The sequence below is a fragment of the Crinia signifera genome, chromosome 3 (genome assembly GCF_055691185.1).
Source record: "Crinia signifera chromosome 3, ASM5569118v1, whole genome shotgun sequence".
Taxonomy (NCBI): Eukaryota; Metazoa; Chordata; class Amphibia; order Anura; family Myobatrachidae; genus Crinia; species Crinia signifera.
Genome location: NC_139219.1, coordinates 4,024,648 through 4,037,839, shown reverse-complemented (window position 1 = coordinate 4,037,839; position 13,192 = coordinate 4,024,648). Strand labels below are relative to the sequence as shown.

General features: G+C 48.7%; 1 protein-coding gene across 1 annotated transcript in view; it reads right to left on the bottom strand.

Moving 5' to 3' along the window:
* GPATCH2 (G-patch domain containing 2) overlaps nucleotides 1–13,192 on the bottom strand; it is a 169,145-nt gene that overhangs the window by 146,459 nt on the left and 9,494 nt on the right. The window contains exons 2-3 of the mRNA XM_083175147.1: nucleotides 5,717–6,418; nucleotides 962–1,023 (exon numbers count right to left, since the gene is read on the bottom strand). Of these exons, the coding sequence (XP_083031273.1) occupies nucleotides 962–1,023; nucleotides 5,717–6,418 (764 nt within the window). The remainder of the gene's footprint in view (nucleotides 1–961; nucleotides 1,024–5,716; nucleotides 6,419–13,192) is intronic.

The window sequence follows — 13,192 nt, the reverse complement described above, 5'->3', positions numbered from 1 at the left end:
CAGAACCTACCAATCCCTCCGTGCACATGTGGCGTAAGGACAGTTTCCGGGATCTCACATTACCTGCCCTTAAGGTGCCCAGACGCATCGATCCCGGTGTGCATTCTGTGCTTAACTAGCACACATTGCATCGCATCGTATGCCTTGTGCATGCGATGTGCATGCAATGCGATGCGATAAAAAGCTAGTACAAAAGCACATACTTTTTGTACTGTGCGATGAGGTGCCGCGGGAGCGCGCACCCCATCGCATAGCATCGCCGGGATCGGTGCGTGGGTGGGCACCTTTAGGTGTTTATCATGACGATGGCTCCTGCATTTGGGCACGATTATAGCGAAGACCTGGATACATGTATAGGTCAGTATTAGGGATGCTAGGGACCCACCTGATGAGGTCACTGTGATGAGGTAGGTAACCCACATTTTTGCCCTAACGTACTTAGAACCTCGATTTTACATTGTGCAGTTTATTATAATTGGTTTGATTTTCGTGCGTGGCCCAATGTTAAAAATGAGGCTGCATGCGTTTGGGGAATGGCGCAGTTATGTGTAAATGTGCATTGGTTCCGTCCATACACTGCGGCCCGCTGGATCCATTAGGCAGAGCATCAGAACCCCGCTCCGTACAGGCTGCGTCTGGATGATCACTACTCTGCACAGGAATTATACGTCTATATAAAGCACCAGGGCAGCGCGCGGAGCAGGCAGGCGCTAATTACAGTCTCCGGCAGATAATCATATGTACCGTTACATTAGGTAAACAATGATTTGCTGAAATAAGAATCATTAGAAAGTCTGCTATTACCACATTACAGGAGAGGATTACACTGCTGTCATCGCACAGGAACCCTGCAATATTTGGTCTTCTCTGACAGTATTAATTAGAAGGCGTAAAATGTTTCACTAATTAGCACGTTTCAATTAGACTTAAATCGGCAAGCAGAGTATAAATGTTTCAGTACCTTGGCGTCCCTCATCGTTCGTAAACAATCCCGCGTCGCTGCTGCTAATGCTGCTGGATTCGCTGGAAAAGACACAAAATACAACAAGATTAATTATAAGAGAAATTCTACAATATTCACCAACCGGCTCTTTAATATCAAATAAAACGGGATGAAAATCAAATTTGTTTGCAATCACGCCGCAGTTTTATGAAAAGCGAGAATATTATTTTTGGCACATAAAACCTGGAGGATCTAATGGGACGCTGACTGGGAGGCAGATGCGCCGGCACAGAGGTGCTGACACGAGTGATGGATTTTATTATCCGCCATTCAGTGTGATCCCAGAACACAAGTGCACGGGGCGGGAGCTGTCCCCACCGGAGAGCCCTCATGTATAGAAGAAAGGGATGGGAATCTGCTAGGCCTGAAACCAAGTACAGAGAGTGCACAAGGTTACCCGGCCGTCACCCTAATCTGACCCCTGCGCGGGGGATTGCGGCACAGACCCGGGAAATCGCACACAACGCGCACTTCTGTCAGCCTGATCACACAACAAAGTGCCAGGATTAATGCTCAGATCCACAAGAAGTTCTTGGCTGCAATGATTGCTTTTGCATCTGTGCATAAAATATGGGCGACTTAATTATATGGGTCACCAGTGAGAGGAGACAGCCGTGAATACGTATCCTCTGCTGCTAATTATATGTAAATTAGGACACTGTGGTAATACTGTTAATATTAGTCCTCTCCCACCGCATTTACATATACAACAATTATTTCATTGATTTATGGAAACCAATATTAGAGAAACGGTTTCCAGATGGGGAGAAAAAAAGAAGCTTCCCAAAAATCTAATTTACCTACAGAGAGAATGTGTAACTCTGTACGTGGGGATGTCAAACCCCCAAACGTGTAATATGCTGATGGTATCATCTTAGACCGCTATGTAGAAGCTACAGTAGGAATTTGTTTCAAATATACAGATTTGATTTACTTATTCCTTCAATAACGATGAATCGTCTGGGAGTTTTGCATCCGCTTTATTTCAGGCCGTAAACATTTAAAAAAAAATTGAATCCAAGAAAATCAAATCTTCAATTCACAATTTCTAACACTTGGCATCAATATATCAAATAAAGTTCAGGAGTCAGATGTGACGCGTTTCACCATAAACCCATGCACCATCAAATAATGCTGAATATACGGAGGCAAAATGCTATTTCTAAAAATTTTACAGAAACTGAATCATTAATGAAGCAATAATTCAGCCCAAACATTGACTGCACATTATCTGCTTATTAATACAGGTCGAGTATCCCGTATCCGAATAATTCCGAAAACCAGACATTCCAGAAAGTGAAAAAAAAAATTTTTTTTTTTGATAAAAACTCACTGGGGACATTTGTAACAGCATCACTGGGGACATGATATGTAACTGGCACTATATATGTGCAAGACAATGATTGCTTGGCATTCAAATTCAGTGCTGAGATAGTACACACATTTTGTTTCACGTTTTGAAACCTTGTTTTTTGAACAAATAAAATATATTTGTGTGTATTTTATGTGGTAATAAAATATATTTGTGTGTATATTATGTGTTTATACAGCATAAATGCAAGATACTTCAAAATACATCATTGAAATATAAAAATATTCCGAAATACGGAATAATCCGTTATCCAAAATTCTCCTGGTCCCGAGCATTTTGGATAAGGGATACTCAACCTGTAGCGCATTTATTAAATAAGAATATTTAACCATCGGGACTCAGGATATTACATGGTTTGGGATTTACAGGCATCTACTGGTGCCCAGTCATCAAACAGCGTTATGTAATGGTCAGGAGAGCAGTATTACATACCAATACAGTGACAGAAGACTGCACTCCTGGAGTGAGGTGTTACTGGTGCCAAGTCATCAGGGGAGGTGCATCTGATGTATGATGAAGCAGACAGCATTATGTAATGGTCAGGAGAGCAGTATTACATACCAATACAGTGACAGAAGACTGCACTCCTGGAGTGAGGTGTTACTGGTGCCCAGTCATCAGGGAAGGTGCATCTGATGTATGATGAAGCAGACAGCGTTATGTAATGGTCAGGAGAGCAGTATTACATAACCATACAGTGACAGAAGACTGCACTCCTGGGGTGAGGTGTTACTGGTGCCCAGTCATCAGGGGAGGTGCATCTGATGTATGATGAAGCAGACAGCATTATGTAATGGTCAGGAGAGCAGTATTACATAACAATACAGTGACAGAAGACTGCACTCCTAGAGTGAGGTGTTACTGGTGCCCAGTCATCAGGGGAGGTGCATCTGATGTATGATGAAGCAGACAGCATTATGTAATGGTCAGGAGAGCAGTATTACATAACAATACAGTGACAGAAGACTGCACTCCTGGTGTGAGGTGTTACTGGTGCCCAGTCATCAGGGGAGGTGCATCTGATGTATAATGAAGCAGACCGCGTTATGTAATGGTCAGGAGAGCAGTATTACATAACAATACAATGACAGAAGACTGCACTCCTGGGGTGAGGTGTTACTGGTGCCCAGTCATCAGGGGAGGTGCATCTGATGTATGATGAAGCAGACAGCGTTATGTAATGGTCAGGAGAGCAGTATTACATAACAATACAGTGACAGAAGACTGCACTCCTGGGGTGAGGTGTTACTGGTGCCCAGTCATTGGGGGAGGTGTATCTGATGTATGATAAAGCAGACAGCATTATGTAATGGTCAGGAGAGCAGTATTACATAATACAGTGACAGAAGACTGCACTCCTGGGGTGAGGTGTTACTGGTGCCCAGTCATTGGGGGAGGTGTATCTGATGTATGATAAAGCAGACAGCATTATGTAATGGTCAGGAGAGCAGTATTACATAACAATACAGTGACAGAAGACTGCACTCCTGGGGTGAGGTGTTACTGGTGCCCAGTCATTGGGGGAGGTGTATCTGATGTATGATAAAGCAGACAGCGTTATGTAATGGTCAGGAGAGCAGTATTACATAACAATACAGTGACAGAAGACTGCACTCCTGGTGTGAGGTGTTCCTGGTGATGCACGCACATCTCAGACCAGATACATTATATTACGCAGCAAGGAGCAAGTTCGCAAACAAAACACTTTACCCATTGGTGGTGTAACCGTCCCACTATATAGCTATTATACTGCAGAACAAAGTTAAGCTGCCCATACATCTACAGGTTCATTGTCCGATTTGGCTGGTTACAACAAATACCTGGTAATGGATGAGGAAATAATGACAGTTGACCATCTGCTTTGAAATGCTGGAAAACTGCCAAACGGTCACTCAGATATTACCAGGTTTTTGTTCCAACCGGCCCAATCTGACACTCTGTAGCTGTATGGCCGGCTTCACGGTACAGCAGGAATCTCGGCTATTGGCTGTTTCACCAACCGTCACAATGATCCCCAATAACAATACGCTGGTTATCTGCACAATTGTAGCCTCTTCTCCTGTCTATTACAGTCCTGCAGGAGAGTCCGCTCACAATACAGAGGTGGGACAGAAAACTACGGGACAAGGCGTCACTAACCAATCAGATTCATTTTCTATGCAGCAATAAGACAGTGGGCACTAGCACCCTATTAGATTATACGGGCCCCACCTTAATCCTACATACAGCCCTCCTGTCCTCTGCTGCCTCGTACTTGCACCCTGCAATGCTGCGCGCGCCACTTGCACCCTGCAATGCTGCGCGCGCCACTTGCACCCTGCAATGCTGCGCGCGCCACTTGCACCCTGCAATGCTGCGCGCGCCACTTGCACCCTGCAATGCTGCGCGCGCCACTTGCACCCTGCAATGCTGCGCGCGCCACTTGCACCCTGCAATGCTGCGCGCGCCACTTGCACCCTGCAATGCTGCGCGCGCCACTTGCACCCTGCAATGCTGCGCGCGCCACGGTTGTTACCCATTGTTAATACTATGTGCGTCTCTGGAAGAGGGCATTGGGAAGGAGCGCGGAAATCTAATTTAATCACAACCTAGCCACGGTCCCCCAATCCCACAAGACTAACACCAGCCTCAACACTCCAGCGACACAAAGGGCCTAATTCAGACCTTATCGCAGGGCGCATTTAGTTTTCAAATGGACAAAACCATGCTGCACTGCAGGTGGGGCAGATGCAACATGTGCAGAGAGTTAGATTTGGGTGAGTTACATTGTTTCTGTGCAGGGTAAATACTGGCTGCTTTATTCTTACGATGCAAATTTAGATTTCAGATTGAACACCGCCCACCCAAATCTAACTCACTCTGCACCTGTTACTTCTGCCCCACCTGCAGCGCAGCATGACTTTCAGCCTATCAAGGTTCACAGAGGTTACACTGGAGGAAAGCAGTTTGGGTCACAAGGACAATTCTTCCGATGCCATCTGTGTATCGGACACCAGCAGGGGACAGAGGACAGTCCCAGGGGAATATATGGGAAACGCCAGCAGGAAGCCTCATATGGAATATTATTACTAGTGGGCAGATAGAACTGAACCCACACATCATAGTGGGCACCAAGGTCACACTACCAACTATCATTGTGGCATCTTTCCCATATCAGAGGTATTACTCGGTTTCTGAGATACCGCCTTAGACTTAATCTGGCAATTACTGGGCCGATCTGGGTTCCTGAGAGTGGGCTCCGCCCCCAGGTGTGACCCCATGACCTGAGGTACATAACAATGCTAGTATGACACATTGCACCAGGACAACTAAGCTGGACGACATTACAGTACAAAGACCACCTGTCACTCATGTTCTCATCTGAGCCCTTCTGTTCTTCATACTCCATCTTGTCTTTGTGTCCGTGCCCCATTTCTTCCCCTTCCACCACCACGCCCTCATCAGGAACCTCAGGCCCATGTCTTGGAGGAGCAATTTTCCTTTTCTTAATTTTACATTTGCCAAGCTCCAGGTGCTGATAGTGTCTGGTGTCATTGTCCATGGATTGGTCGAGGCTTTGGGAGAGTGTCAGCGTACTGGTGACCTCTGCAGGCGGGTCTATGGCCATCCTCTTCACTTTCCGTCTCCGCCGTAAGGTCCTGCTCCCCAAGGTGTCCACAAGCAGCTCCGTCTCGTGCCACAAGGGCCGTTTGCTGCGTATACTGTTGATGTTTGATGACGGTCTCCGCTTTGCCAGCAGCAGTTGGTCATCCGAGTCGCTGTCTTTCTTATTATTACCAAGACATTCCCGATAGTCCTTGTTCTGTTCTTCTAGACTGGACTCCGAGCCATCACTTAAACAGTGTCCTGTCTCCCACGGGTGATGGGTGTTATCGGAGCGCCTCTTCCTCCCTCTCCGCTTCCGTGCTTGTCGTTTGAGGAGACACGAGATGCTCCGGGAGTGATCGCCCGTGTCAGCGAAGCATCCTCTGGCCTGTTCGGAGCTCTCTTCCAGCGCTGACACAAGATCATGGACAAGCTCCTCCATAGTCTTACTGAAGTGCCTGTGGAGAAATAACAAAGGATGTCATCTTTAGTGTCCAGTGTTCGCTCGCTGCACTCAGCACAGGTTACTAGTCGCAGGCAGAGGCCACATGGATGGTAAATTATGGGGAAAAAACACATTTATCTTTTTATCGACTGTTTGTACTTTTTGACCTAATGCAGGTTTACCATAATGAGATTTGTCTTACCTGGTAAATCTTTCTTCAAGGACGTCAGGGGCCACAGGGCGCTGGGTAGTGGAGTGGGAGAGAGAGCATTCCAACACCAGAGAGGTAAAATTTCTCCTGCACCCCAGGCAGACCAGGCTCCTCCACACTCCTCTACCCCACCTCCAGGCCAGGCAACCTCAGTTTTGAAACAAGCCAAGGAAGGAGACAAGAGAGAAGGAAGAGATGTACCAAACAGAAACACATTATGAACACATGTGAATTTACTCAACAGAGGAACTATTAACAGTAACATAACTAAAGCAGGCGTGGCAGGGAGGGATCCTTGTGGCCCCTGACATCCACGAAGAAAGAGATTTACCAGATTAGACATGAATTTCATTTTATTCTTCAGGACACATCACGGGCCACAGGGCTAATGCAGTTATGTCCTAAAGCAGCCACCTAAGTGTGGGGACGCACCTGTGCTGCTGCAAATGCACTCTGGCCAAAAGCCCAGGGAGTAAAACGCGTAAAAGCACAAGAAGGTTTTGGCGGACGACCAAGTCACCACCTTGCAACGTTGCTCTGCTGTTGCACCACCCCTAACAGCCCAAGACGCACCCACAGACCACATGGAATAAGCCCGGACCCCCGCAGGAATCGGGAGGGAGGTGCCCAAGTATGCCTGCTTGATGACAGAGCAAAGCCAGTGGGCAATTGTCTGCTTAGTAGCATGCCAACCTCTCTTCTGAAACCCATAGAGCACAAAGAGAGAGTCCGATTTACAGAGAGTCTTAGTGCGACGCACATAGACGCGTAATGCATGGACCACATCCAAAGAGGACTGCGCAGGAGAATCATCCGGCCCCCAAAAGGCAGGGACCGCGATCTCGTGGTTGACATGAAACTTGGGACACCACATTGGGGAGGTGAGAAGGAACGGTTTGAAGAACCGCCCTGTCAGAATGGAAGATCAGAACTGTGACCTACAGGACAGGGCCGACGGGTCAGACACCCTCCTGGACGAAGTTATCGCCAACAGGAAAACGGTCTTCCAGCTGAGCCAACAAAGGTCCACCGACCGTAAGGGCTCAAACGGTGGAGCCTGAAGAGCCGTGAGTACCAGGGAAACATCCCACAAGGCAGGAGGGGGCTGGATATGGATGAAACCCTTCGTGAATGTACTGAGATCCTGCAACAACGCCAACTTACAGGATGGACAAAGCCGACACGGACAGAATCCTGGCCAAATGGCAAGTCCTGGGATTGAAAGGGCGAGTACGACACCATGAAAAGTAAGTCCGCCAGATGCGATGGTAAGCACCAACCGAAGGTTTGCAGGCGCGCAGCATAGTTGAGATTACCCTTGAGTTAAAGCCTCTGGCTCTTAACAGGGAAGTATCAGACAGATGCTGCAAGTCCGGATGTAGACACGATCCCTGAGAAAGCAAGTCTGGATGCAGCGGAAGACAGATCGGAGGTGTCACTGACAGGCCCTGTAAATCCCAGAACCAGATCCGTCCAGGCCAATGGGGAGCCACTAGGATCAATGTGCCACATTCCACCTTCAACTTGCAGATAAATGAGAAGTGAAATCGGGGGGAAAGGCGTACATTAGAGCAAACAGCCATGGGGCTGACAGGGTGTCCACCATGCAGGCCGCTGGGTCACGAGAGATGGACCCATATAGGTTGATCTTGTGGTTGTGTCACAATGCCATTAAGTCCACCTCAGGTCTGCCCCAGCATCTAGAAAACCTCTGGATGGAGGGCCCATTCACTGGCATCCAGAGTCTGATGGCTCAGGAAGTCTGCTCACCAACTGAGGACTCCCGGGATAAAGATTGCTGAGAGCAGGAATCTTCGGTACTCTTTACCTAGCACGGTGCCCACGATGTCCATCGCGGTCATCGGGGGGTAAAAAATCACGGGCATCGCATGCACTAAAAAAACGGGTGCGACGCGATGCCCGCGATTTTCCATAGGGATCAATGTTAAAAGTGTGATTGGACGCGTTTTTACTGTTCAATGCCTCAATGCCCGCGATTTTTCCATAGGAAACAATGTTAAATGGGCCACAGAGCCCTAATAGTCCCCCTGAAGTCTTAAATGTCCCCCACAATTGTTAACGCCACCCCACGATCAACGTGAACCCGAAGCGTGGCGAGCGCAGCGAGCCCGCGAGGGGCGGCGGTACGCGTCCTCCGACCTTTTCATACCCCCACTTATCCACGTCGGCGTGGAGTTGAGAATAGAATAGTGTGGCGAGCGCAGCGAGCCCGAAGCGTGGCGAGCCCCGCGAGGGGACGCGGATACCTGTGAAGCCCGCGAAGGGACGCGTTTACCTGTGAAGGTATCCGCGTGCGCTCACCACGCTTCGGGCTCGGTGGCTCGCTGCGCTCGCCACACTATTCTATTCTCAACTCCACGCCGACGTGGATAGTGGGGGTATAAAAAGGTCGGAGGACGCGTACCGCTGCGCTCGCCACGCTTTGGGTTCACGTTGATCGTGGGGTGGCGTTAACAATTGTGGGGGCCATTTCAGACTTCAGGGGGACTATTTGGGCTCTGTGGCCAATTTAACATTGTTTCCTATGGAAAAATCGCGGGCATTGAGGCATTGAACAGTAAAATCGCGTCCAATCACACTTTTAACATTGTTCCCTATGGGAAATCGCGGGCATCGCGGGGCACCCGTTTTTTAGTGCATTTGATGGCCGCGATGCCCGCGATGGGCGCCGTGCTAGGTAAAGAGTACCGAATCTTCTCCTACGCCCATTGAAAAATGCAGAAGGTCTCTGCCATGGCAGCCCGACTGAGTGCCTCCCTGGTGGTTGATATAAGCCACGGTGGTCGCATTGCTCAACAGGACCTGCACAGTGCGTGTAAAAGTGCCCTCAGTTCGAGGTCATTCCATAGTCCCTGCAATTATTGTTGGCAAGTCACTGCTCCCCACCCATGGAGGATGGCATCCTTGGTGAGGAGAGTCCACTGGTTAATCCAAAATGGTCTTCCCGCAGCGAGGTTCTGGTCTAGGAGTCACCAGGCGAGGGAGAGACATGCAGCCGGTGATAAGGCTATTAGCTGTGACCGAATGTTGGTGTAGGATCAAGACCACTTCATGAGGATTTCTCTTTGTAGAGGACGTGAGTGGAATTGGGCATATTCCGCCATGTCTATGGTCGATACCATCAAGCCCAGGACCCTCATGCAGGCATGAATGGACACCCGTCCGAGGAAGATAAGACGTCAGATACGGGACTGCAGTTTCTTGCAACGCTTCTCTGCTAGATAGATCCTTTGATGTACCATATCCAAATGGGCTCCTAGAAGGATCATAGACTGTGCGGGAATCATTTAGGACTTGGGTAAATTTATGATCCAGCCGTGACAGTGGTCAGATGGACTTAGAGAACTTCTGCCGATTGTGCCAGGATCAACAGATCGTCCAGATACAGCAGTATCTGTATACCTTGGTTGCGAAGGTCAGAGCCTGAAATTGAACATGACAATCCTGTAGTGCAAACCGCAGAAACTGTTAATGTTCTGGCCTGGGGATATGCAGGTACGCATCCTGGATGTCCAGGGACGCCATGTAGTTGGGCATCCAGGCCAGGAAGAAGAGGCTTGTATAGAAACCAGAGCCTCATTGAGCTGTAGGGACCGGAGTTATGACGCCGAACAGCAGGACCTTCTGGATGGCTTGTTCCAGAGGCCTGAGTTTTCTAAGTCCCTTATAGAACAGAACAAGTTTGGTGGATGACGTTGAAAGGTTAGGGATTGGCTGCGGGAGACAACATCCCAAAACCACGTGTCTGTTGTGGATTCCAGCCAGACATCTGAAAACCGCAACAGACGGCCCAAACACTGGGATACCCCAGGTGGAGGGCCGCCCCGTGATGCGGTGGGTTTGTCCTCAGGCTTAGAGTCAGGTCGCCTGGTGGCCCAGGGACACTTTCCCTTGGCCTTGGTAGACTTAGCGAGCTGGTGTTGGGTTCTGGAGAAAACTGTCCCCTACCTCTGCCCTGGAAGCAAAAGGACTAGAAGGAAGCACGGGGACGTGGTGATGGGGTGGATGGTAGAAAAGTTGCTTTGGAAGCTGCTACGGCAACCATAATTTAATCCATTTCGGACCCAAACAAGTAGGAACCCTCAAAGGGAAGTGCTTCTAGGGTTTTCTTAGAGTCAGGGTCCGCCTTCCACGAGTGCAGCCAGAGACTGATGTGCTGCCACAGCCGAAGCAGATACACGGGAGGTTAGGGTAGCTGCATCAAGTGTTGCCTCCCCTAAGTAGAGTGCGCCCTGATGTAACATTTCAATAGTAGGCAACAGGTTATCTGCATGCCCACCCTATGCAGCGGTAGCCGCGAGGGTAATTGCCCATTCCACCATGGCCTTAGTTACCCAGGTTGATGCCAGGGCAGGTCTAGACACCACTCTGGAAGTGGTGTAAATGACTTTTAGAAGGTTTTCCAACTTCCAATTTGCTTTGTCTTTGAGGGACGCAGTTGGAATGGGAAGCGTAGAGTATCGCACTAGCTTAGCAACATGTGCGTCTACCCTGAAGGCCATTTCCCAGTGGACTCTACCCTCCTGAGGGAGGGGGTAAAGGGAGGCAAACCGTCTAAGTAGTGTACATTTTCTATTTGGTATCTCCCAGGCCTCCGAGAGGGTAACTTCCAAGTCTTTAGACTTGGAAAATAAGGCTAGAACCCGCTTAGGATGTTGAAAAATTGGGATCTGAGCAGTTCCTGTAGATTTAGGGCCTCTTTTACTGCTGTGACTAAGGCCGCCCCATCAATGAGTGACGGGGCATCCTCCTCGTCATCTACAAGTTCCCCCTGCACATCATCCTGCTCATCCTCCCACTCAGTGTCATGCTGAAGGAGGGGTAGTAATGAAGTGGTTTCCCTGACTGTAGCTCTGTGCTTATCAGGCCTACCCTGTAAGGATTTCTGGAGACCCTGAACAAAAGGCAGATAAAGAGCTCATCAATGGGGGGCTCCAATGCCGGGGGGGGGGGGGGGGGGGGCAATCTAACCAGGGATGAGGGTGTCATCACAGGCTGCTGGGGCAGTGCAGATGAGAGCTGCACCCTCATCTAAGTAAGGGACGTGGCCCAGGAAGGCTCCGGAGAAGAGGCTGCAGCTGTGGGCAGCACTTGCACATTGTAGCAGCCTGCGTATAAGCCGTCCTGGACATAGTCCTGGGGGGATAGACCAGCATTACAGGATGACATGGAGTTTTATATATAATATTTTTATATGTTATGTGGTGCTGCCACTCTGTCCCTGCTGGCACTCCCTATGCCCTGAATTTTGGCTCGTACCGCGTGGCCCAATGTGTATTTTGGCTCATACCGTGTGGCACAAAGTGTATTTTGGCTCATACCGTGTGGCACAAAGTGTATTTTGGCTCATACCGTGTGGCACAAAGTGTATTTTGGCTCATACCGTGTGGCACAAAGTGTATTTTGGCTCATACCGTATGGCACAATGTGTATTTTGGCTCACACCGTGTGGCACAATGTGTATTTTGGCTCATACCGTGTGGCACACTGTGTATTTTGGCTCACACCGTGTGGCACAATGTGTATTTTGGTTCATACCGTGTGGCATAATTGAGTTTTAGCTAATTCCATGTGTAATAATGTGTAAGGGGCATATTGCACTGGGAGTTGAATATTTATTTTGCAGGAGGAGGAGAAGCTGGTAGATCACCGATAAGCAAGTGTACAAAAAGTAGTTCCTGGGTTACAAAAGTCCGGCCATCCCTGACTTATAGACGTTCATGTCAACCCTTTGCCTGTGTCGCCATTTTGACCCGGTCGACCTTTTGACCCATGTCAACCTTTTTCAGGTATCGACTTCTTGCCTGTCAACCATTAGTAGTCGACCCATATTCATGTAAACCACCGGTCACGCGTATGTATTCTGTAGGGAGCTGGGAGAAGGCAACACAAACAGCGCTGGCACAGAGGGGGATCCGGGGAATGTGAGACATACACAATATTTACCCCAACTGCTACTTGTCCCACTAACAGCCGTAACCTACGAGCAGCACCGCCATCTGGGTACCCGAGAATATATCTGAGTGAGCAGCCAACTAGTGGCGGAGGTCGGAATTCCTGCCATGTAGATTGCACAATACATTATATACCTGGTATCATAATTAGGATCTGGCGCGTCATGTGATTGGGCAGCAAGGTTTGCCGGCAGCCCGGCACTTGGGTGGGACAATGCTGCAAGACTAGTCACTATCATCATTCTGTACCGTAGAGTACTAATGGCCTCTATCAGATCACCAGCCGCCATATCTGAGCTCTCACCAAGCTTCCAAATAGGTGACAGCACGAAATACTGTAGAACAAGGAATTACGGAATAAAAGGAATGCAGGATAATGCCTGACGTCTGTTCCCTTACACCAGAAGTGCTGCACTTCCATCCCCTGTATGCAGATATCTGCCGTTCCCTACAGATAACTGGATTGTTCCTCCATTTATTAATAATGCTAATTTAATTTCATGCTTGCGATCTGAGGTGAGGTGGAAAGATCAGCGAGTCACATTAACTTAATTGAGCTGTGTAGGAATCTTAACACAAATCCACTGTGTGCAAACCCTGA